The sequence below is a fragment of the Rissa tridactyla genome, unplaced genomic scaffold, assembly GCF_028500815.1.
Source record: "Rissa tridactyla isolate bRisTri1 unplaced genomic scaffold, bRisTri1.patW.cur.20221130 scaffold_37, whole genome shotgun sequence".
NCBI lineage: Eukaryota > Metazoa > Chordata > Aves > Charadriiformes > Laridae > Rissa > Rissa tridactyla.
In genome coordinates this window covers 360,155-384,198 of record NW_026529584.1, presented here as the reverse complement: position 1 = coordinate 384,198, position 24,044 = coordinate 360,155, and the positions used below count along the sequence as shown (strand labels likewise).

At 53.3% G+C, this 24,044-nt stretch overlaps 1 protein-coding gene and 1 long non-coding RNA gene across 4 annotated transcripts in view; one reads left to right on the top strand and one right to left on the bottom strand.

The window, feature by feature from the left end:
- Positions 1-2,775: 2,775 nt before the first annotated feature.
- LOC128903488 (uncharacterized) lies at positions 2,776-11,227 on the bottom strand. Its single transcript, XR_008464097.1, has 2 exons — positions 11,143-11,227; positions 2,776-4,274 (listed from the first exon to the last, which is right to left on the bottom strand). It is a non-coding gene; the product is annotated as an uncharacterized LOC128903488 (long non-coding RNA).
- An 11,513-nt stretch (positions 11,228-22,740) lies between these two features.
- LOC128903472 (E3 ubiquitin-protein ligase rnf213-alpha-like) overlaps positions 22,741-24,044 on the top strand; it is a 43,542-nt gene continuing 42,238 nt past the window's right edge. For all 3 annotated transcript variants that reach the window (XM_054187484.1, XM_054187483.1, XM_054187485.1), the window contains exons 1-2: positions 22,741-22,876; positions 23,730-23,976. In XM_054187484.1, the coding sequence (XP_054043459.1) occupies positions 23,745-23,976 (232 nt within the window). In that variant the 5' untranslated portion in view covers positions 22,741-22,876; positions 23,730-23,744. The remainder of the gene's footprint in view (positions 22,877-23,729; positions 23,977-24,044) is intronic.

Below are 24,044 nucleotides of genomic sequence, written 5' to 3'. Positions count from 1 at the left end.
AGCCTGTTCCAGTGCTCTGTCACCCTCACTATAAAGAAGTTTTTCCGTGTATTTGAACGGAACTTCCTATGTTCTAGCTTGTGCCCATTGCCCCTTGTCCTGTCGCTGGGAACCATTGAAAAGAGCCTGGCTCCGTCCTCCTTAAACCCACCCTTTAGATACTTGTAAACATTAATCAGGTCCCCCCTCAACCTTCTCTTCTCCAGGCTAAAGAGTCCCAGCTCTTTCAGCCTTTCCTCATAAGGGAGGTGCTCCAGTCCCATAATCATCTTGGTTGCCCTTCGCTGGACTCGCTCCAGTAGTTCCCTGTCCCTCTTGAACTGGGGAGCCCAGAACTGGACACAGTACTCCAGTTGTGGCCTCACCAGTGCAGACTAGAGGGGGAGAATGACCTCCCTCGACCTACTGGCCACAGTCTTCCCTATGCAGCCCAGGATGCCATTGGCCTTCTTGGCGACAAGGGCACACTGCTGGCTCATGGATAATTTGCTGTCTACCAGGACCCCGGTTTAAACTAGAGCACAGCAGGTTTAGATTAGACATGAGGAAGAAGTTCTTTACAGTGAGGGTGGTGAGACACTGGCCCAGGTTGCCCAGAGAGGTGGTGGAGGCCCCATGCCTGGAGACATTCAAGGCCAGGCTGGATGAGGCTCTGAGCAACCTGATCCAGTTGAAGATGTCCCTGCTGACTGCAGGGGGGTTGCACTAGATGGCCTTTAGAGGTCCCTTCCAACCCAACACATTCTATGATTCTGTGATTCTAATTAGTTTTGAAATGGCTTGATTTTAATTGTCTTTGACGAAGGGCATATGTGATGGCACTAAGATGATTTAAAGTAAAACTCCAGTACACGATTGAAAAGAGGACTCTGAAAAATTAACACTTTTTGAGGAAACTGTAAGTAAGTACATCTAAAAATGAAATACAATTAAAGAATCAGGTGGAAAGATGCCCTCTTGATTACTGGCTGAATCGGGCTGAAGAAATTGATTTCCCCATAGAATTCGGCCTCCAGCATTCTTTTTTTAACAACCTAGTTGATACTGATTGAGCAAATTATTGGAAAAGTCAACGTTCTTATATGATGACAATTTTGAATTCCTTCCATTTAGTCATCTCAAATAGCCAAGCTGCTTTCTCTCAGTTGGAGAGAGAGAGAAGAGTCTGTTTGATCTATTACTGCCGCGTCAAGTGAGTCCTTCCTTTTGGTATATATTTGTTCTAGACAGATTGTAAGGGTGCATTGTGTTTGTAAAATCTTGAGGAAAAATGAAAACAAAAGCCAGGGTCCATGCCACAGATTATCTAAAAATCTCAAATTCAGTAAGCAAGAAAATAACAATTCGTGGGTGAGAACAGGCCAAATACATCATCATGAGTCCGCAACATAGGAAGCGTACGTGGAAGAAGTCCAAAGACGTTTGAGAGAAGATTAGTTATTATTTGTGCAGTACTTTGAAGGTCAGAAGTGTGAAGTATGAGGTGTATCAAGGATTGGTAGAGGAGCGGTGGGCACTTGGCACGTGGGAGTCTCTCCTAAGCACGGGCAGCCTCCATCCACAGTCGCAAAGCTGCGTATAGGGAGAGAAGACTGAGGGAACTGCCGGGGGTGAGGATGTGGGAGGCAAGTGTGAGGATCAAGAAATGAGCATAGTCTCAAATGGAAGCAGGGAGAAAAATGCTTAGGCTGAGAACACGCAGTGCTCACCACCACGCTCCGGCTTCGTTCGCTTTCCTCTCTGAAATCAGAGCAGAGTGTAACAAACGGTGACACGTGTACTTGGGTTTCTTTAGAAGTTCCAGTCGAGGATGCCTGCGTGGTGAACGTACCCAGAGGACCCAAGCCCCAACGCTACCAGCATCAACAGCAGTCTTCGTGCCAGCGCCTCCGCCTTCCGTGTACCCTCCACCACCCCAAGCGCTTCCTCTTCTACCGGGGGCACTACGACCACAGTTTCCTCCCCAGTTTCCACCTGGTCAGCCTCCATCTGCCAGCTACACTGACTCCCCTCCAGGATATCCCCCAGCTCCTGCAAACACGTCATCAGCCTGGGTACCAACAGCAGTACCAACGGCGCATTCCGATCCCATCCCAGTGACACAAGCTCCTCCTTTATCTAGGGAGGAGTTTTACAGAGAACACCAGCGACTGGAAGAGAAGTAAGTACTTGGCTTAAGGAAGTTGTGTTTGTTCTTTTTCATTTTTGTATTTTGAGAGCGTACTGGACTGCAGTTACACTGAAGTGCATCTGACATAAGCAAAAATGACATAGTATTTTTTTCAACAGGCTTTTTTCTTGCAGATGGCAAACGTGCAAAACTAAAAGAAGACAAACGTAATTCTAAAACTGTCCCTTCAACTTACAGGAATTCCAAACTGGTTTTGCTTAAATAGGACATGCACCTTTTGCGCTTGCGTGCAGTATACGTTTTCTCACGTTGGGCACGGTTTGTTTCTTGGTGTCGTTTTGTCCTAAAGGTCAAACTCTAATTGTAATAAAGGTCAAACAAATGCTTTTGCTAAGGAGTTGATGGAATACAAAAGGTGCAAAAGGAGCGCAGGCGTTCATTTTCCAGGTAAGTGCTCGACATGTCCATAATGGAGAAGCAGATTGTCTAGAAGAATCAGGAGGAGTTCCGCTCCACCCCTCGGTCATTCGATGGACTGGATAGTTCGAGGCGTTAGCAGTGACAGGAGTTTCATATGTAGCTTACTAGCTCAGATACATGGCAGAGGTTGCTGAGGAGAAATAACTGGACTCCAGACAATCCAATGTGAATCAACAGAAGCCGTTTATTAAGCACAGATCATCATCTTTTATACCCTGCGTTGTAGCCGTACACGTGACTCGCTTATTTCTGATTAGCTCGTTACACTGTCCACGCGCTGTGCATGCAGTTCATTCACACGTCAGATTGGTTACAAGAATTCACATAGTAAATTGCTTAGTCACTAGCACAACATGTTTTCTACTTTCTCGGTTCTCATTTTTCCCATGTACTAATTCCATCTTCTACCACCTGTTTTGCTCTTAATCCAATCTCTCACAGTAGGGAGGCTGGCTCACATGGCCATTTTCTCTCAGATACACTCCTACAATACCCCCTTTTTCTTCTTGAGCCAGCCAGACCTTATACATGGCATTTTCTATCATGTCAGTCACTTTGCGGAGAACACACGAGGCTACCATAATCAATAATAATATAACCAACAATAGCATGAGCCCTTGCTTTAGTGAGTCTGATAACCATCCCGTTATACCCCATGAGCTTAACCAATCATCAAAACCATTTTTAACCACTTTTAATTTGGACATGTTATCCTTCAGCTCCCGTAACTTTTTATGAATGGATGATAAGTGTTCAGAAAGGTTCATACAACACATACCTTCAAAATCTTCACATCCATGACCCTGAGCCAACAGCAGAAATCAATCATCACCCCTGTGGTGTCTCCACAAAAGTTCACTAGGGACGTGTTAAATGTTGGGTAAACTGAATTGAATCCTGCTGTATTAAAAGAAGCCGAAATACCAAGGGTTCTCAATTTTGTGCTCAGCTGCAACTTCCAATCACGAGGATAAGCCCGACACTAATTCCCCGTGGCATCTTCAAATATCAGTACCCTTGCCCTTCTTTCTGCGCTGTAGATGACCGAACCTGTTGCTACAGTGACGTACCACCTGTTCCCACTGGTCCTCCGGAACCGACCAAACCTCTGGCAGCAGCACCGTGTAACGGCACTGTATGTCACACACCCTGGCCAGTCCTTGTGAATGGTGGGCTTCCCTAATCTCCTGTCGTTCAGCCAGCTCGTGTTGAGGTGAACCTGACTCTATATGCCCTGTTGCAATAGCTAAACGAATTAAACCCGTCACTTTACTTAGTTCCTTATTAAAACACACAGCACACCGGATTTAAAACACATAGCACACCCTGTCACCTTACTTAACTCCTTATTAAAACACACAGCACACCGGAATTAAAATACACAGCACACCGGATTAAAAACAGACAGCATACCCTATCACTTTACCTAATTCCTTATAAAAACACACAGCACACCGGGCCGCAGCACGTGGTCTTTCAAACCACCACCAGCCTCGACAATCCTCACAAGGCACAAGGATCCATGGGTCACAGTTCCACACCTAGGGCACTGCACTTCTTCAGCCCTCACCATCGTTGTTGGTGTTGTGGGGTAACTCATTTGAATCCGTCTGCTCAAACCAGGGCTTTATCCACTTGGCTGGTACCCATCTGGTTCCGGCATCTGTAACGACACAGGCATATCCTCGACCCCAGGTTAATAGTCTACACGGTCCTTCCCACTTCCCCGTCACACTGTTTTTAACTGCTACCATGCCATTTTCCTGCCTAAAATCCCCCAGGTCTCTCTGCAGGCCTGCGCCGTGCCGCACGATTGGAGGTACAAGGCAGTGTTGAGGGAGGCGTAGGAAGTTCAGGACATAAATGGCTTTGTTCAGTCGATCTAAAGGGCTCAGCCCTTGCTCTCCCCCTTTCTGTTTTTGAAGCAAATTTTTTAAAGACTGGTTCATGCGTTCCACTATGGCTTGACCCGTCGGAGAATGTGGTGTGCCAGTCACATGTGTAATGCCCCACAGCTGTAGAAATACCTCTGTTGAACGGGCTACGTACCCTGGGCCATTATCAGTCTTTATCACACGCGGTACGCCTAAGGCCGCGAACGCACATCGCAAATGTCTTTGTACATGTTTACTGGATTCACCAGTCTGCGCAGTTGCCCAAATTGCAGTTGAATAACAGTCTACACTCAGGTGTATAAATTTCAGTTTTCCAAATTCTGACACATGGGTTACATCAGTCTGCCAGAACTCCAAAGGTCCATGCCCTCGGGGACTGACGCCTGGGTTGAAGTTAGGTATAAATGGTTGACAATCAGCACAAGTTTGCACTATACCTCGGGCGTCAGACTCCGAGATCCCAAATTGTCTGCGCAGCATTCGTGCAGATTGATGGAAGAATGTATGAGAGGCACGTGCTTGCACAAACTTATCTGGAGGTGGTGCCGCCCATGCAGGAGCCACAAGTTTATCAGCTCGTCTATTGCCCTCAGCTAAACCTTCTGGGAGCCCCGAATGGCTGCGAATATGGGTGATGAAATAAGGATCGTGCCGTTCACTGAGTAGGAGCAACAGTTCATGGAGCAGGGTGAACAGCTGCTCATCACTGACCTCCTTCAGCAAAGCACGCTCCATTCGTTGAACGATTCCAACCACATATAAGGAGTCACATATGATATTAATACCTCCTTTTGTCCACCTGCAAACCCTTCTAGTACAGCGCGTAATTCTAGCTTTTGTGTGGACCCTTTACAGTCCGTGATCACAATATCATGCCATTTATTGTCCGTGTACCATGTTATTGCTGCTTTCTGTGTCTTCCCCCCGGCATCTGTAAAGATTGTCGGCCCTCGGACAGGTCGTTGAGACAAAGCGGGAATTTCCTCAATGTGTCCTACTTGTAGCACACTAAAAAACTTGTGCGGAGGCGAATGTACCTGAACTGTCCCAGCATAGTTCAAAAGCGCAATCTGCAACGCCATAGAGTGTCGTAAGGCCCACTGCAAGTATTCAGCTACTAAACGAATTACCACATATTCAGGTTCCTGTCCGGATATCTCAACGATCCTCTGACACCCCTTAATCACAAGTTGCGCCATCGCCTCTATCCTCGGGGTAACCGTACGCTTTGGTTGGCCAGATAAGAAAATCCACTCCAAAATTTGTAGCGGGTCCCTTTCCTGTACCCACTGCATTACTAAAGTGAAAGGATGTTCGTCATGATTTATAATCAATGAACCTATCGAATGATCAGGGTCCCATCGATGCGCGTAGGCGTTGATGACCTTATCACTGACCATCTGCATCGCCTTCTGCGCGTCCAAAGATAACTGTCTGGGGGCATCAACACCACTGCCTCCTCGCAACAGGCGCATGAGAGGTGCTAAGTCTTCATTCGTACACAATGTACGAACCCAGTTTAGATCTCCTAAGAGTTTTTGAACATCATTCAGCGTCGAAATGTGTGTTCTAATCTCCAACTTCTGTGGCCTAACTGTAGTTTTAGATATTTCCCATCCTAAATATTTCCAGGGTGGTTCTTTTTGAACTTTTTCTGGTGCAATTTGTAACCCTGCTTTCCCTAGTACCTGCTGCAGCTCCTCAATAGCCTTGTCACACTCTAATTGTTGTCCAGCTGTCAAGATGTCATCCATATAATGATAAATTATCCACTCAGGGTGTTTTTTCCGCACTGGTGCCAAAGCCCATGCTACGTACATCTGGCACAAGGCGGGTGAATTTTTCATTCCCTGTGGCAACACTACCCAATGATACCTGCACATAGGCCCATTCTTATGTGTTGTTGGCACGGAAAAAGCAAATTTCGGATAGTCATCGGGGTGCAAGGATATTGTGAAAAAGCAGTCCTTCAGATCTATTATCAGAATCTCCCACCCTTTAGGGATCATGATAGGGGATGGCAAACCTGGCTGTAAAGCACCCATGTCCTCCATAGCCTCATTAATTTTTCGTAAATCGTGCAGTAACCGCCATTTGCCACTCTGTTTTGGGATGGTAAAAATGGGTGTATTCCAGGGGCTGGTTGTTAGGTCTATATGTCCCTTCTCCAACTGTTGCTGTACTAATTGCTCAATTGCTCGATTTTTTCCGAATTGAGCGGCCATTGGTCCACCCATACCGGGTCGTTCGTTTTCCACTTCAATTTCAAAAGAGGTCGCCCTTCCCCAATGGCCGCCCCAGAAAACCCGTCCCCCCAGTCGTTAAGCAAGCACCCAGTTGACTTAAAGCATCCCGGCCCAGCAGGCACACCGGCGCTACTGGCACATACGGTCGTATTGAACAAGCTCCACCATCAGGCATTTGGCATTGGATCACCTCTTTGCTTATTCTTGTTGTCTGAGTTCCTCCGACCCCCATTATGGGTATAGCTGGGTCTTCTACGGGCCAAGAGGGTGGCCAACGACCTTGACTGATAATAGTCACATCAGCGCCGGTGTCTACAAGCATATCAAGTACGCACTTTTGACCCCCTGGTGCTCTTAGGGCAACTCGCTGCAAGGGCTTTGTTTTACTGATTTCAAGGGCTAAATATATATCGGCATTACCTGTTGAGCCAAAACCTTTATCCCCCCTTATCTGATTTCCGGCCGTCGGAACGGCGGTCTTAAATGGCACTAGTTGTCCAATGCGAGTACCCGCTGGGATATGCACAGGTGGAGTGGGTGTCCATACCATTATTTTAATTGGACCTGTATAATCAGCGTCTATTACCCCAGGTAACACAAACAAACCCCGTCTGGTAATGGAAGATCGTCCCAATAATAGTGCACTCAGTCCATACCCCAGTGGCCCTTCCATATCAGTAGGAATGCACTGCACTTGGGAGTCTGTAAGGGTAACCTCCTTTATTGTTGCCACGTCCACTCCGGCACTCCCTGTGGTGGCAGAGGCTGCGCTACCCACGCACCCTGACCCTGAGGCCTGTTTTGTGTCATCGCGCTCGGGCCCCCCGCGCTCATCAGCCCGTTTCCCAATGGCGTGCCATCCTTATGGAATTTTGAGCGGCATTCAGATGCTCTATGTCCAAATTTCTGACACCGATTTCATGTGCCCGTAAATCCTCCCGTTCCTCCGCTCCTAGCAGGCGTCATATCTGTCTCTCCCCTCTGCTTTTCTACTCTACACTGTATCTTCAAATGACCGACCTTCCCACACTTAAAGCATTTCGGTCCCAAATTACGATTATTAATCAAGGGCTTGACAGCCGCAGCAAAAGCGGAGGCCAAAAATCCTGCCTGTTCTTCAGGTGTCCCTACCCTACAGCATGCCTCTATCATGTCGGTAACGGTGGCGTGTCGAGGCAAAGTTTGCAAGATACGCTTACAGGCTGGATTTGCGTTCTCTACGGCCAATGATTGAAATACCGCCTCTTTGGCTGCCGCTGGCAGTTCTCCCTGGTCTAACGCATTCCTTAGTCTATCAAGAAACTGCATGAATCCCTCGCTGGGGCCCTGTTTTATCGTCGTATATGGGGGAGTGACCTTGCCATCCTCTGGCAACGTCCTCAGTGCTTCGCGAGCCAACTCTGCAGACTGTTGTAAGATAGCGACATCTAGCCACGCTTGTCGCTGAGCATCAGCGAAAGGACCTGTTCCTAATAACATCTCCATGGTTGCCAGCCGCAACGGATCCCCCTCCACTCTATTCAAATTCGCTATCACTGCACGTTGTACACCATCCTCCCACCTTGATCTCCACGTTAGTTCTTGCATTGGGGTGGGGATAATGGACATCAGTGTCCGGCTATCAAAAGGAGTCATAATATTAGTAGTGAAAATATTGTTAAGAAACGACTGAGTGTAGGGAGAATTAAGGCCAAAGTCATACACTAATTTTCTCGCTTCTTTTACCATCGGCCAAGGAAGACCCTCCCATCTATTGGGATTCCTTCGACCTCCCGTAGTTCCCCCCAGTATCACCGGAAATGCTGTTGGTAACATTATACCCTCTACCAAGGCATTTTGAATGATTCCTTTCCAATGCACTTGCGGATCCGGCGGCTCCCCTGAGCCCGCGGTCGCACCCCCCAACTCTCCTCCCACGTTCCCGTTACCCAACTCTCCTCCCGCGTTCCTGTTACCGCCGCCCCATACCCCCCCGCTTTCACCCTGCTGTCGCCTCTCCATATTTCATATCGCTTGCTCCTCCTCTTGTTTCCATGGTCTCTGTTGTTCTCTCTCTAACTGTTCCAATTTCTGTTGCAGTGTTTTTGCTGCCGCGCATGCGCCTTGCGGCAATTCTTGTTCAGCGGGAGAGGGAGGCGACGGTGGAAGCAGTGGGTACAGTGATGGATCAAAAGGTGGTCTGGGGTGCACATCAACATGTTGCCGTGGAGGCTTAGGTGGACCTTCATAAAACCCAGTTCTGGGGTTGTACCACTCTGGTGGAGGTGCCGTTGGTCTTGTTTCCGAGGGTGGCGGTGCTGGCCAGGGAACGTCCTCCTCCATCGGTTCTTCTTTCTCTGGAACTTCCTCAGGTGGAGCAGAGGGGATCAGCAGGGGATCGTCCCAAACCTTCGGACCTGGCCTGTTCGATCCTCCTCCCGTGGGTTGTAATGCTGCAAAAGCCCCGGCCGCTGTGGCTCGCTCCGCCTTCATATCTTGTAAGGTCGATAACACCAACCGCTATGTCGTCGCCAACGGTGATGCCTCTTTGTCTCCTTTACTTATCACTTCCCACAGTTTTTTCCCAACAGCCTCCCATATTTCTGCTTTAAAAGCTGTCTGGGGCTCTGCTGCGAATCTGTTCTCTCTGCACCATATTAACAACCTTCGGAGCATACGCTCATCTTATTTCACCCCTCTCTTAGAGAGGATATGCAGGAGAAGTCTTAATATTGTCCCTTCTTCTTTTGTTACTTGTTGCCCCATCTCCTGCCCCGGCTGCTCACCTCTCTCCGGGTGTCCGTGGCCACGTTGTCTGTTTATTCCGGATTGCCGCCCAATCCGCCCGGTCTCAGTCCAGCTGAGCCGTCCTCCAGACGGTGGATCTCCTTCTGGGTCTTCCGCCCCTCGCGTTCCGTTGCTCAAGCCAAGCGCCCATCGGGATCACGTCGGGGTCACCATCTGAGGAGAAATAACTGGACTCCAGACGATCCAATGTGAATCAACAGAAGCTGTTTATTAAGCACAGATCATCATCTTTTATACCCTGCGTTGTAGCCGTACACGTGACTCGCTCATTTCTGATTAGCTAGTTACACTGTCCACGCGCTGTGCATGCAGTTCATTCACACATCAGATTGGTTACAAGAATTCGCGTCGTAAATTGCTTAGTCACTAGCACAACATGTTTTCTACCTTCTCAGTCCCGTTTTTCCCATGTACTAATTCCATCTTCTACCACCTGTTTTGCCCTTAATCTAATCTCTCACAGCAGGGAGGCTGGCTCACATGGCCATTTTCTCTCAGACACATTCCTACAATCCCGTACCTCCCCAATGCAGTTCTGCGTCTTCTCCCTGGACCCCAACCTGCACCCAAACCCCAAACCCATCCTGGTCACCATCACGGTGCGGGGCCCTGTGGGGCTGGGGCAGCTCTATGGGGCGGCCCTCTGGGTCTGAGGGGGGTCTCCTCTGGGGTGGGATAGGGATGGTCCTAAAACTAAATGCTGTCAGCTGACAGGCTGACAGGCCATGAGCTGACCCACGGCTCGTGTAGGTTTGGTGAGACCCTTCATGTCTGGACACCTGACAGGCCAGGAGCAGGCCCACGCCCTGCGTCTGTGCTTATGAGGTCGCTCACGCCTGAGTAGCCAGTGGGCCAGGAACAGGCCTAGTGATTGTGTAGGTGCCTGTGAGGTCACTGGTGCCTGCGCAGACGACAGGCCAGGAGCTGTCACCTGGCTTGTGGATGTCTCTGCGATGTCACTGGTGCCTGAGGAGCCCGGGAGAAACGTGTCTTGTGCTGGGTATTTTGAGGTCCCAGGTGCCTGAGAAGCTGGTAGGCCAGGACTAAGCCCCCATCTTGTGTAGGTGTTTGCAAGGTCACCTGTGACTGCTCAGCTGACAGGCCAGGAAGAGGCCCATGGGTTGTGTAGGAGCTGGTGAAGTCACTGCTGCCCGCGTACCTGGTAGGGCAGGAGCAGGAACATGGGGGGTCTCACGGGTGCCGGAGTAGATGATGCCACTAAAATAGTATTTGGTCCCCACCCCAATATGGGGTTTTTGGAAGAACCATCGTCAGCAGAAGCCCGGACACAGCACACACACACGTGTGACAGCGGGACTCCTGAGCACGCAGCAGCAGCAGGAGGGTGCGAGGTCACGGTCACCGTAACCCCTGCGCACACAGGGGTGGCGGCAGGAGGGACGGGAGCTCCTTCTTCAGGTTCTTCTGCTCCTCCTTGACGTGCTCCTCCCCCGCCTCCAGGAACTCCAGCTACTGCTGCAGCTTCTCCTGCCACAGCTGGAGGTCGGGGGAGGTCCTGCCTGCCCCCACCATCTGCCTGCACCCCCTCCTGCCCGCCGCCCACCTGCCTGGACCCTCTCCTGCCTGCACCCCCCGTGCCCACACCCACCTTGTGGCGGGTGTCAAGGTCCTCCAGGTCCTCGGGTTCGGGCACCAGGAAGGACAGAGACGGGGCAGGGTGTGGGGCGGCAGCTCCTCCTGGGGGGGCGTGGGGGGGGCTGCACCCAGGGGTGGCGGCACCCGGGGGGAGGGTGGTGGTGGTGAAACCCAGATGCGAGAGGACACCTGGGCAAGGGGGGGCACCTGGACATTGCAGGGGGACAGTACCCATGGGTTGGGGAGAGCACCCAGAGGTGGTGGTGGGGGGTGCCCAGAGTATGGGGGGGTGTCACCCTTGGGGGCACACAGAGATTCGGGGGGGAGGGAGCACCACCCATGGAGGGGGGGAGAAGAGGTGGGAAGGGCACGAAGACACTGGGGGGGGCCCCCATGGGGAGGAGTCACCCAGAGACTGGGGGGCTGTCACCCATGGCGGGGCACCCAGAAACTGGAGGGGGACGCCAGAGATCGGGAGGGGGTAGCCAGAGACTGAGGGGGGCATACAGAGATACGGGGAGGGGGACGCCAGAGATGGGGGGGAGGCACCCAGATATTCGGGGGGGCGCAGCCAGAAAGTGGGGGGGCACCCTCGGATGGGGGGGAGACCCAGAACCGTGGCGGGACCCGGAAGCGGGTGCGGGATCACGCGGACATGGCGGGGGGGGACCGAGCGATGAGCGCGACCCGGTAGCGGCGGCCGCCCACGGGCGGGTGGGGGCCGGGGGGTCCCGGGAGAGTCTCAGCGGTGTCCCGTCCCCCCCCAGGGTGTCCCCAGGGTGTCCCCGGGCAAACCAACCTGCGCGACCTCCCGCGGCGACCCCAGCTCCGCCATGCTGCCGCGCGTCACAGGGCAACGCCCACCGCGGCCGGAAACTGCGCCCACTTCCGGCGCAGGGGATGATGGGAGATGGAGTACGGGCCAGAGCGGACCAGTCATCCCAGTACGGGCCAATACTCCCAGTATGGACCAGCATAGAGCGATCCCAGTGCGGTCCCAGTGCTGCCAGTATGACCCCCTGACTCCCTGCAGTGTTCACAGTGCAGTACCAGTGCTCCCAGTATGACTCCCTGACTCCCCCCAGTGCTCCCAGTATGACCCCCGTTATTCCCCCCGGTGCTCCCAGTGCGGTCCCAGGGCTCCCAGTATGACTCCCTGGTTCCCTCCAGAGCTCCCAGTTCAGTCCCGGTGCTCCCAGTACGACACCCTGACTCCACCCAGTGCTCCCAGGGTGCTCCCAGTCCTCCCAGTATTACTCCCTGACTCCCCCCAGTATTTCCAGTACTTTCCCAGTGCTCACAGTATGACCCCAAGGGATCCACCCAGTGCTCCCAGTGCTGTCCCAGTGCTCCCAGTATGACTCCCTGGTTCCTCCCAGAGCTTCCAGTACAGTCCTAGTGCTCCCAGTATGACCCCCTGAGTCCCCCCAGTGCTCCCAGGGTGCTCCCAGTGCTCCCAGTATGACTCCCTCACTCCCCCCACTGCTCCTAGTGCGGTCCCAGTCCTCCCAGTATGACCCCCTGACTCCCTGCAGTGCTCCCAGTGCGGTCCCAGTGCTCCCAGTCTGACTCGCTGACTCCACCCAGTGCTCCCAGTGCTGTCCCAGTGCTCCCAGTATGACCCCCTCACTCCCCACAGTGCTCCCAGTTTGGTCCCAGTGCTCCCAGTATGACCCCCTGACTCCCCCAGTGCTCCCAGTATGACCCCCTCACTCCCCACAGTGCTCCCAGTTTGGTCCCAGTGCTCCCAGTATGACCCCCTGACTCCCCCAGTGCTCCCAGGGTGCTCCCAGTGCTCCCAGTATGACCCTCTGACTCCCCCCAGTGCTCCCAGTGAGGTCCCAGTGCTCCCAGGATGACCCCCTGACCCCCCCCAGTGCTCCCAGTGTGGTCCCAGTGCTCCCAGTATGACTCCCTGCCTCCCCCCAGTGCTCCCAGTATCTCTCTCTGGTTACTCCCAGTGCTCCCAGTACGGTCCCAGTGCTCCCATGGTGTGTTTTAGCCTCAGAGGACAACAAAGAACCACGTGCCGCTTGCTCGGGCCTTCCCAATACGGGAAGAATCGGAAGAAAAAAGGCAAGACTCTTGGGTTGAGACAAAGTCAGTTTCACAGAACAGCAAAGGGAACAAGAGAACAACAACAATCACACGGACAGAGGAATGTACAAACACGATTACGGAACCGCCGCTCCCCGCCGATCCCCGATCGGACCGGTACCCCCAGCCCGCTCCAAGCTGAGAAGTCCTGCCCCCTACCCCGGCAGCTCAGGGTGGGCATGGCTCACATGGCATGGAATACCTGCGTCCTGGGGAGAATTAACCCTGTCCCCGCCGCAACCAGGACATTATCCACCCCTTATTCCAGACCATCTATGCCATGCCCACATCTTACAGGTTCCAATGAATTGCCACCACTTTCCCCTGTCACGTGTATATATACACATATATTCATGCAGATATAGTGCCCTTAGTCTATGGGCCATCCCTCCAAAGTGTCCGTTGAGTTCATTTCATCCATGGCTCTGGGCTCCATCTGTTAGAACAGTCTGTGTCCTGGAGAGAATTAACCCTATCCCTGCCAGAACCAGGACAGCAGCCCAGAAAGCCAATCATAGCCTGGGCTGCATCTACAGAAGCGTGGCCAGCAGGTGGAGGGAGGGGATTCCCCCTCTCTACTGCAATCTCATACGATTTCATCTGGAATGCTGTGTCCAGTTCTAGGGGCCCCAGCACAAGAAAGACGTGGACCTGTTAGAGAGCGTGAAGGGAAGGATCACCAAAAATCATTGGAGGCTGGAAGACCTCTCCGAGGAAGAAAAGCTGAGAGAGTTGAAGTTGTTGAGCCTGGAAACAAAAAAGGTCCAAGGAGACCTTCTTGTGGCCTTTTAACCTATGAGGCAGGCTTATAAGAGAGAGAGAGAGATTTCACCAGGGCCAGTAATGACAGGACAAGGGGCAATGGCTTTACACTGAAGGAGGGCAGATTTAGATTGGACATAGGGAGGAAATTTTACAATGAGGGTGGTCAGACACTGGAAAAGGTTGCCCAGAGAAGTTGTGGATTCCCCATCGTTGGCGATTTTCAGGGTCAGGTAGGGCAGGGCTTTGAGCATCCTGATCGAGTCACAGATGTCTCTAAAAAACAGGGATTGGCCTACATGACCTTTAAATCTACCTGGCTGCCCTCCTGGGCAATGGCCTCATCATCACTGCCGTAGCCTGTGACCACCGCCTCCACACCCCCATGTACTTCTTCCTCCTCAACCTCGCCCTCCTCGACCTGGGCTGCATCTCCACCACTCTGCCCAAAGCCATGGCCAACTCCCTCTGGCACACCAGGGCCATCTCCTTCTCGGGATGTGTTTCCCAGGTCTTTTTCTTTGCCTTCTTGATGTCAGCAGACTTTTGTCTTCTCACCGTCACGGCCTACGACCGGTATGTTGCCATCTGCAAACCCCTGCACTATGGGTCCCTCCTGGGCAGCAGAGCTTGTGTCCACATGGCAGCAGCTGCCTGGGGCAGTGGCTTTCTCTACGCTCTCCTGCACATGGCCAATACATTTTCAATACCTCTCTGCCAAGGCAATGGCCTAGACCAGTTCTTCTGTGAAATCCCCCAGATCCTCAAGCTCTCCTGCTCACAATCAGACTACCTCGGGGAAGTTGGGCTTATTGTGTTTGGTGCCTTTTTTTCTTTTGCGTGTTTTGTTTTCATTGTGGTGTCCTACGTGCAGATCTTCAGGGCCATGCTGTGTATCCCCTCTGGGGAGGGACGGCACAAAGCATTTTCCACGTGCCCCCCTCACTTGGCCGTGGTCTCTCTCTTTATCAGTTTTGGCATGTTTGCCTACCTGAAGCCCACCTCCATCTCCTCCACAGATCTAGACTTAGTGGTGTCATTTCTGTACTCAGTGGTGCCTCTAGCAGTGAACCCCCTCATCTACAGCATGAGGAACCAGGAGCTCAGGGATGCCCTGAGGAAACTATTGCAATATATTGTATTTCAGCACCAATGAGGTAACTGTCTTTCTCCTACGACTACCAGCATATTCACAGAAAATAGCAGGACGACCTTTTGTTCATAACCTTTTTACGTGCTTTCTTTGGTAGTTTCTTTCTTTCTTTTTCTTTCTTTCTTTCTTTCTTTCTTTCTTTCTTTCTTTCTTTCTTTCTTTCTTTCTTTCTTTCTTTTTCTTTCTTTCTTTCTTTCTTTCTTTCTTTCTTTTTCTTTCTCTTTCTTTCTTTCTTTCTTTCTTTCTTTCTTTTTCTTTCTCTTTCTTTCTTTCTTTCTTTTTCTTTCTCTTTCTTTCTTTCTTTCTTTCTTTCTTTCTTTCTTTCTTTCTTTTTCTTTCTTTCTTTCTTTCTTTCTTTCTTTCTTTCTTTCTTTCTTTCTTTCTTTCTTTCTTTTTCTTTCTCTTTCTTTCTTTCTTTCTTTCTTTTTCTTTCTCTTTCTTTCTTTCTTTCTTTCTTTCTTTCTTTTTCTTTCTCTTTCTTTCTTTCTTTCTTTCTTTCTTTCTTTCTTTCTTTTTCTTTCTCTTTCTTTCTTTCTTTCTTTCCTTCTTTCTTTCTTTCTTTCTTTCTTTCTTTCTTTCTTTCTTTCTTTCTTTCTTTCTTTCTTTCTTTCTTTCTTTCCTTCTTTCTTTCTTTCTTTTTCTTTCTTTCTTTCTTTCTTTCTTTCTTTCTTTCTTTCTTTCTTTCTTTCTTTCTTTCTTTCTTTCTTTCTTTCTTTCTTTCTTTTTCTTTTCTTTCTTTCTTTCTTTTGTTCCTTCCTTTTTCCTTCCGATATTACTTGTTTTCTTGTCTCTCTTTCTCTCTTTCACTGTTTCTCTTTTTCTCTCTTCCTCTTATTTTAGGCTTGTGATAATATTATTCCTAAGCTCACATTTTTAGCATCCCAATGATGAGATGTACATGAGAAGCCAGACTCCCTCCATACTTGAAACAAAATAAAGGCAGCAGCAGAAAATCAAGCCGTGAATGAATGCTTTATTTTGCTTTGCTTACACACGCAGCTTTGGCTTTACCTGGGCTGAGCTAGGAAGTGCTCGGGAGAGGAAAACACCAGTGCAGAGCTCAGCTGTGTGAGTGCGAAGGCTGGGTGCACACAGCAGTGTTCTCACACAGCCAGGCCTTCTGGAGAGACAGGAAGGACCAGCAGAGCAGGACCTGCTCTGTGCCACGGTCCCTGGACACCCCGGGGAACCTGCCCCAGGGTAATCGTCACCAACCAGCCCCTCACAGCTGCAGCAGCAGCCACTCACCTCAGCTCAGAGAGCTGGTCTGTCCCTCCATGGAGGGACACAAAATGACTGCATCAGAAGTTTGTTCTTGCATCACAGACTTAGGAATACACATTTCATGTGTGTGATGAGATGAATTTGAGGGAGCACAAGTGCCAGCAGCTACTCCTAGGAGTGTCTTGTTGTGGTAAACTCAGCTTATTGAGATCACTTCAGGTTTGGAGTAACATCCGCTGGGTAACCACCACTGGCATGTGCTCCCTTGGGTGTAGGTCATAGAGACATCGAATCATAGAATCACAGCATGGGTTGGGGCTGCCAGCACACATTGCCAGCTCATGTTCAGTTACTCCAGCCCCAGCATCCTCACGCCCTTCTCTGCAGGGCTGCTCTCAATCCCTTCGTCAACACCCTCCATGAGTCTCCTGCACTGCTCACAGCTTCATGGGATGCTCTTCCAGCAGCTGCCAGGGTGACTGGAGTCCCCCAGTAGATCTCAGCCTCTGAGTGTGGTGCTTCCTGGAGGTGAAGTAAGAACGCTTCGTCAAAAGGCTCCTCTTGCTCGGGTGGCCTGTAGCAAACCCCAGCCGTGAGGATTCCAGCTGCACAAGGGTACTCAGCTCCTCCTCTTTGTTCCCCAGGCTGCGTGCGTTGGTACAGAGGCACTTCAGCTGGGCCACTGACCATGACAACTTCTTTAGAGGAACACACCCCAAATCCTATGAAGCATTTCACAGCCGTTTCCCTGTGGGTTCCGAACACACCAGCAGCCCCTGGCCCTTCTCTCTTCCTAAAAACTCCATCCCTTTCCCGGTCAATCCAGTCTGACATGCAACTGGCCTCTTTTACACCGTGTTCTGCCTCCCCCCTCTTGGTTCCTCCCTGCTCCCCCTTCCGCTGCATGTCCCTCAGGGCTTTGCACAGCTCTATTCATTCCCGCATCCCTCCCAGACCAGGCTCCCTCTGACTCACAACGTTCTCATTTCAAACGGCCACTTGATCTTCCTGGAGGTGCCACCTGGACTTTCTTGATGGCCCACCAATTCCTGGGACTGGCAAAAGCTCTTTCTTGCCATGGACTCCATGGTTCTTTTCTCAAGTTTGTGGCTCAGTGCACTCTGCTTCTGCTTTCCCCTTTTTTCTCCCCGTTTCCCCATTAACAAGGTCCCCGCTCAGATGACCTTGCTGGAATAAACACTCCCCCTCTCACACGCCTCCATCCCTCAGCGTGACTGACCACCTTTGGTTCCCATCGCTGCCTCCCTGAGCCTTTGCCCTCAGGTTTGGGGCCCTGCACCTTCTTCTTGATGGCCACTCGGCCTGACAGCTGCCCCGCCCACCAGCTTCTGGCAGAAGTCCCGCCCCCTCTCCTCTACCGGGCCTCTGCTCTCTTCTGATTGGCTGCCAGCACCGGCCACCCCGGCTGGATAGACCCGGAAGTGCATGGGACCCGGAAGGCCCTTCCCCTACACGCACGGGGGCCGCCATTGTGGTTTGTCCGCCATTTTATGCCGAGATGCCGCCATTCCCTGGCAGGGAGCTGCCATTTGGTTAAAGATCACACAGCTCCGTGATTGGCTAACAGCCATTTCCTGACACCGTCACACCCGTGTGTTCTCAGGCAGCCCCTGGGATGGGCCGCCTGCCTCGTTTGGATATAAAAATAGAATATTTATAGACAATATAATCATATATTGTATATATCTATGAAAGGAAGTGTATAATTCTACTAATGAATTTTTTTTTTTAATAATGCACCCATTATTTTTATATATGTACTTATGTATATATGTATAGATTTCTACATGGGTAAACATTAATAAACATATAGAAATTAAATTAATAATCTTTGTTTCTAAAGTTTGCATAACTGTAAATTTGAAATGGAGCTATAGTTTTGAATTGAATAAACCCTTCTTCAATAAGATTTAGTGTAGTGAAGAATTAGAGTTTAAATGTGAACGGAAGCAGAAGGAAAAGGCCGGGTGGGGGTCCCCCACTTCACCAGGCTGCAGAACAAGCCCTGACAGGGTGGGCTGGGGGGAATTCAAGAGGGCGGAGGGGTGCCCGAAAGGTGGTGGGGCACGGACACGCTGGAACATGCCCAGGGGCTACGGCCCCCTTCTAGAAGGGGTGAGCAAGTGACGGAGAGGGGGGTCAGTACTGGCTTGGGTCCCCCCAAAAGACGAGCCTGAGGAGCTGATAGAGCAGGAGCAAGACCAGGGCTCCTGTAGGGGCTGGTGAGGTCACTGGTGCTGGTGTAGCTGATAGGAGACACGTGGCTCGGGCTTGTCCTTGTGATGTCACTCTTGGCTGAGTAGCTGATAAGGCAGGCCCAGGTGCACAGCTCGTGTAGGTGCCTGTGAGGTCACTGCAGCCTGAGTCCCTCACTGGCAAGTACGTGGCAAACGGGCAGATAGGCACCTGTGAGGTCCCGCTCAGCTGACAGGCCATGAGCTGACCCACGGCTCGTGTAGGTTTTGTGAGATCCTTCATGTCTGGACACCTGACAGGCCAGAAGCAGGCCCATGCCCTGTGTCTGTGCTTATGAGGTCACTCACGCCTGAGTAGCCAGTGGGCCAGGAACAGGCCTAGGGATTGTGTAGGTGCCTGGAGTTCACTGGTGCCTGCGCAGACGACAGGCCAGGAGCTGCCACCTGGCTTGTGGATGTCTCTGCGATGTCACTGGTGCCTGAGGAGCCCAGGAGAAACATGTCTTGTGTTGGGTATTTTGAGGTCCCAGGTGCCTGAGAAGCTGGTAGGCCAGGACTAAGCCCCCATCTTGTGTAGGTGTTTGCATGTCACCTGTGACCACTCACCTGACAGGCCAGGAAGAGGCCCATGGGTTGTGTAGGAGCTGGTGAAGTCACTGCTGCCCACGTACCTGGTAGGGCAGGAGCAGGAACATGGGTGGTATCACGGGTGCCTGAGTAGATGATGCCATTAAAATAGTATTTGGCCCCCACCCCAATATGGGGTTTTTGGAAGAACCATCGTCAGCAGAAGCCCAGACACAGCACACACACACGTGTGACAGCGGGACTCCTGAGCACGCAGCAGCAGCAGCAGGAGGGTGCGAGGTCACGGTCACTGTAACCCCTGCGCACACAGGGGTGGCAGCAGGAGGGACGGGAGCTCCTTCTTCAGGTTCTTCTGCTCCTCCTTGACGTGCTCCTCCTGCACCTCCAGGAACTCCAGCTCCTGCTGCAGCTTCTCCTGCCACAGCTGGAGGTCGGGGGGAGGTCCCACCTGCCCCCACCATCTGCCTGCACCCCCTCCTGCCCGCCGCCCGCCTGCCTGGACCCTCTCCTGCCTGCACCCCCCTGTGCCCGCACCCACCTTGTGGCAGGTGTCAAGGTCCTCCAGGTCCTCGGGTTCGGGCACCAGGAAGGACAGAGACAGGGGTGGGCGTGGGGTGGCAGCTCCTCCTGGGGGGGCGTGGGGGGGCTGCACCCAGGGGTGGCGGCACCCGGCGGGGAGGGTGGTGGTGGTGAAACCCAGATGAGAAAGGACACCTGGACAAGGGGGGGGACCCGGACATTGCGGGGGGACAGTACCCATGGGTTGAGGAGGGCACCCAGAGACTGGGGGGGGCACGCATGGGAGGAGTCGCCCAGAGACTGGGGGGGCTGTCACCCATGGGGGGGCACCCAGAAATTGGAGGGAGACGCCAGAGATGGGGAGGGGGTACCCAGAGACTCGGGGGGCACACAGAGATGGGGGGAGGCACCCAGATATTCGGGGGGGCGCAGCCAGAAAGTGGGGGGGCACCCTCGGATGGGGGGGAGACCCAGAACCGTGGCGGGACCCGGAAGCGGGTGCGGGATCACGCTGACATGGCGGGGGGGGACCGAGCGATGAGCGCGACCCGGTAGCGGGGGCCGCCCACGGGCGGGTGGGGGCCGGGGGGGTCCCGGAAGAGTCTCAGCGGTGTCCCGTCCCCCCCCAAGGTGTCCCCAAGGTGTCCCCGGGCCAACCGACCTGCGCGACCTCCCGCGGCGACCCCAGCTCCGCCACGCTGCCGCGCGTCACAGGGCAACGCCCACTGCGGCCGGAAACCGCGCCCACTTCCGGCGCAGGGGATGATGGGAGATAGAGTACGGCCCTGTGCGGACGACTCATCCCAGTACGGGCCAATAATCCCAGTATGGACCAGCATAGAGTGCTCCCAGTATGACTCCCTGTCTCCCCCCAGTGCTCACAGTGCAATCACAGTGCTCCCAGTATGACTCCCTGACTCCCCACAGGGCTCCCAGTGCGGTCCCAGTTCTCCCAGTATGACTCCCTGTCTACCCCCAGTGCTCCCAGTGCGGTCCCAGTGCTCACAGTATTACTCTCTGGTTCCCCCCAGTGCTCCCAGTACGACTCCCTGACCCCCCCCAGTGCTCCCAGTGCTGTCCCAATTCTCCCAGTATGACTCCCTGAGTCCTCCCAGTGCTGTCCCAGTGCTCCCAGTATGACTCCCTCACTCCCCCCAGTGCTCCCAGTGCGGTCAGATTGCTGCCAGTATGACTCTCTGCCTACCCCTAGTGCTCCCAGTATGATCCCAGTGCTCCCAGTATGACTTCCTGACTCCCCCCAGTGCTCCCAGTGTGGTCCCAGTGCTCCCAGTATGACTCCCTCACTCCCCCCGGTGCTCCCAGTGCTCCCAGTATGACTCACTTACTGCCCCCCAGTGCTCCAATTCCGGTCCCAGTGCTCCCAGTATGACTCCCTCACTACCCCCAGTGCTCCCAGTTTCTGTCCCAGTTCTCCCAGTATGACTTCCTGACTCCCCCCAGTGCTCCCAGTGCGGTCCCAGTGCTCCCAGTATGACTCCCTGACTCCCCCCAGTGCTCCCAGTGTGGTCCCAGTGCTCCCAGTATGACTTCTTTACTCCCCCAGTGTTCCCAGCATAATCCCAGTGCTCCCAGTATGACTCCCTGACTCCCCCCCAAGTGCTCCCAGTATGGTCCCAGTGCCCCTAGTATGACTCTCTGGTTCCCCACAGTGCTCCTTGTATGGTCCTAGTGCTCCCAGTATGACTCCCTGACTCCCCCCAGTGCTCCCAGTGCGGTCCCAGTGCCCCTAGTATGACTCTCTGGTTCCCCACAGTGCTCCCAGTATGGTTCCACTGCTCTCAGTACGACTCAGTGGTTGCCCCCAGCGCTCCCATTGCGGTCGCAGTGCTCCCAATATGACTCTCTGGTTCGCCCCAGTGCTCCCAGTGCGGTCCCAGTGCTCCCAGTAAGATTTCCTTACTCCCCCCAGTGCTCCCAGTGTTCTCCCAGTGCTCCCAGTACGACTCCCTCACTCCCCCAATGCTCCCAGAATGGTCCCTGTGCTCCTAGTTCTTCACCAGTGCGACCAGTTCCTCTCCATCGGGTGCAGTGGGGAAGGGGCGTGGCTGTGAGGGAAGGGGTCGTGGCCATGCATTAAAGGGGTGTGGCCATGAGGGGCAGGGCTATTGGTGGAGGGGCTCCACCATCCCCTCTGTGGCTACCACTGGCCCCCCTTAGCCACCACTGCCTCTCCAGGGGCTCCACCGACTTGCACATGGCTACCACATACCACCCCGTGGACACCACCAACTCCCCCATGGCCACCACCAACCCCCCCATGGCCACCACTGACCTCCCCATGACCACCACGCCACCCCTTCCATGGCCACCAGTGCCCCTTCCATGGCCACCACCAACCGCCCTGTAGCCACCACCAACTCCCCCATGGCCACTGTTGCCCCCTCCATGGCCACCGTTGCCCTCTCCATGGCCACCACCAACTCCGTCATGGCCAGCGCTGCCTCCCCCATGGCCACCACTGCCCCCTTCATGGACACTACTGCCTTGCTGGCGGCTCCACGGACCCTCCATGGCCACCACCGACCCACCCATGGACACCACCGCCTCTCCAGGGACTCCACCAACCCCCCCATGGCCACCACCGACTGCCCCGTGGCCACCACTGACTTCCCTGTGGACACTACTTACTCCCCCACGGCCACCAGTGACCTCTCCATGGCCACCACCAACCATCCCGTAGCCACCACCAACTCCCCCATGGCCACTGTTGCCCCCTCCATGGCCACCACCAACCCCCCAGTGGCCACCGCTGACCTCTCCATGGCCACCACTGCCTGTCCAGCAGCTACACCGACCCCCCATGGCCACAACCACCTCGCTGGGGGCTCCACTGACTTCCCCATGGCCACCACTGACCCCCATGGCCACCACCGGATGGTGGGTGGGCCACCAAACCCTGCCAGGAGGCCAGCCAGCCGCTTCCCCCCCTCACCGGGGCTATGTCCATGCCACCACCTCCTCTTGGCCACTCCCACCCCGCTCGCGGCCCTTCTGCTTTCACTTTTCATTTCCTTTCCGAGAAATAATGACAAAAATAAGAAAGGAAGTGGTGCCGGGGGGTGGGGGCTGGGCGAGCGCAGAGCGAGGAAGCCCACCGTGAGGAAAACCTCAGCGAGGAAGATCAGAGTGAAGTAACCCCCGGGCCGGCCACCTCCTGCCGGGTAAGTGGCACCTCCTGGCTCTCACTGCCCCCCCCCCCCGCTACTGCTGCTACTGCTCTCCAAATCCGGCTTTCTTAGCCCAAAAGGGCCCTGAATCGCTGCTTCTCAGCCCAAAACCTCCTTAAATCAATGCTTCTGAGCCCAAAAGCTCCTCAAATTGCTCTTTCTCAGCCCCAAAGCTCCCTAAATCCCTGTTTCTCAGCCCAAAAGCTCCCTAAATCACTGTTTTGGAGCTCCAAAGCTCCCTACATAGCTGTTTCTCAGCCCAAAAGTTCCCTAAATTGCTTTCTCTTAGCCCAAAAGCTTTGTAAATTGGTGTTTCTCAGCCCAAAACCTCCACAGCTGCTCTTTCTGAGCCCCAAAGCTCCCTAAATTGGTGTTTCTCAGCTCCGAAAGCCCCCTAAATCGCTGCTTTGGAGCCCAAAGCTCCCTAAACTGCTGTTTCTGAGCCCAAAAGCTCCCTAAATTGGTGCTTCTGAGCCTCAAATCTGTGTTCCTGAGCCCAAAAGCTCTCTAAATGGCTGTTTCTTGGCCCAAGAGCTCCTTGAGTCACTGTTTCTGAGCTCCAAAGCTCCCCAACTTGCTGTTTCTGAGCCCCAAATACCCCTACGTCATTTTTTCTGAGCCGAAAATGTTCCTAAATCAGTGTTTCTCAGCCCAAAAGCTCCGTAAATCACTCTCTCTGAGCCCAAAACGATCACTACATTGACATTTCTGAGCCCTGAAGCTCCCTAAATCGCTGGTTCTTGGCCCAAAAGGTCCCTAAATTGCTGTTTCTCAGCCCAAAAACTCCCTAAATCCCTGTTTCTGAGCCCAAAAGCTGCCTACATCATCCCCCCCGTCCCCCCCCCAGGTCCCACCTGCCACCATGGACCCTTCCCAGGAACCTGGTGTTGACTTCGCCTCCCCTCGGGGGGACGAGGGGGGACCCCAGGCAGGGGACGACGGTGACGTTTTCCCACCTGTGATGTCACCCCGGGTCCCCCCCGCCATTCCCATGGCGGGACACCAGGATGCAGGTGCCACCCTGGAGGATGTGACGGGCCACCATGCATCCCACCTCAACGATGACACCTGGGAGTTTCTCTGCGACGAACCAGGTAGGGATCCTCATGGGAATCCGGGAAAATCTGTGTAAGTCTGTGTAAATCTGGGAAAATCGAGGAAA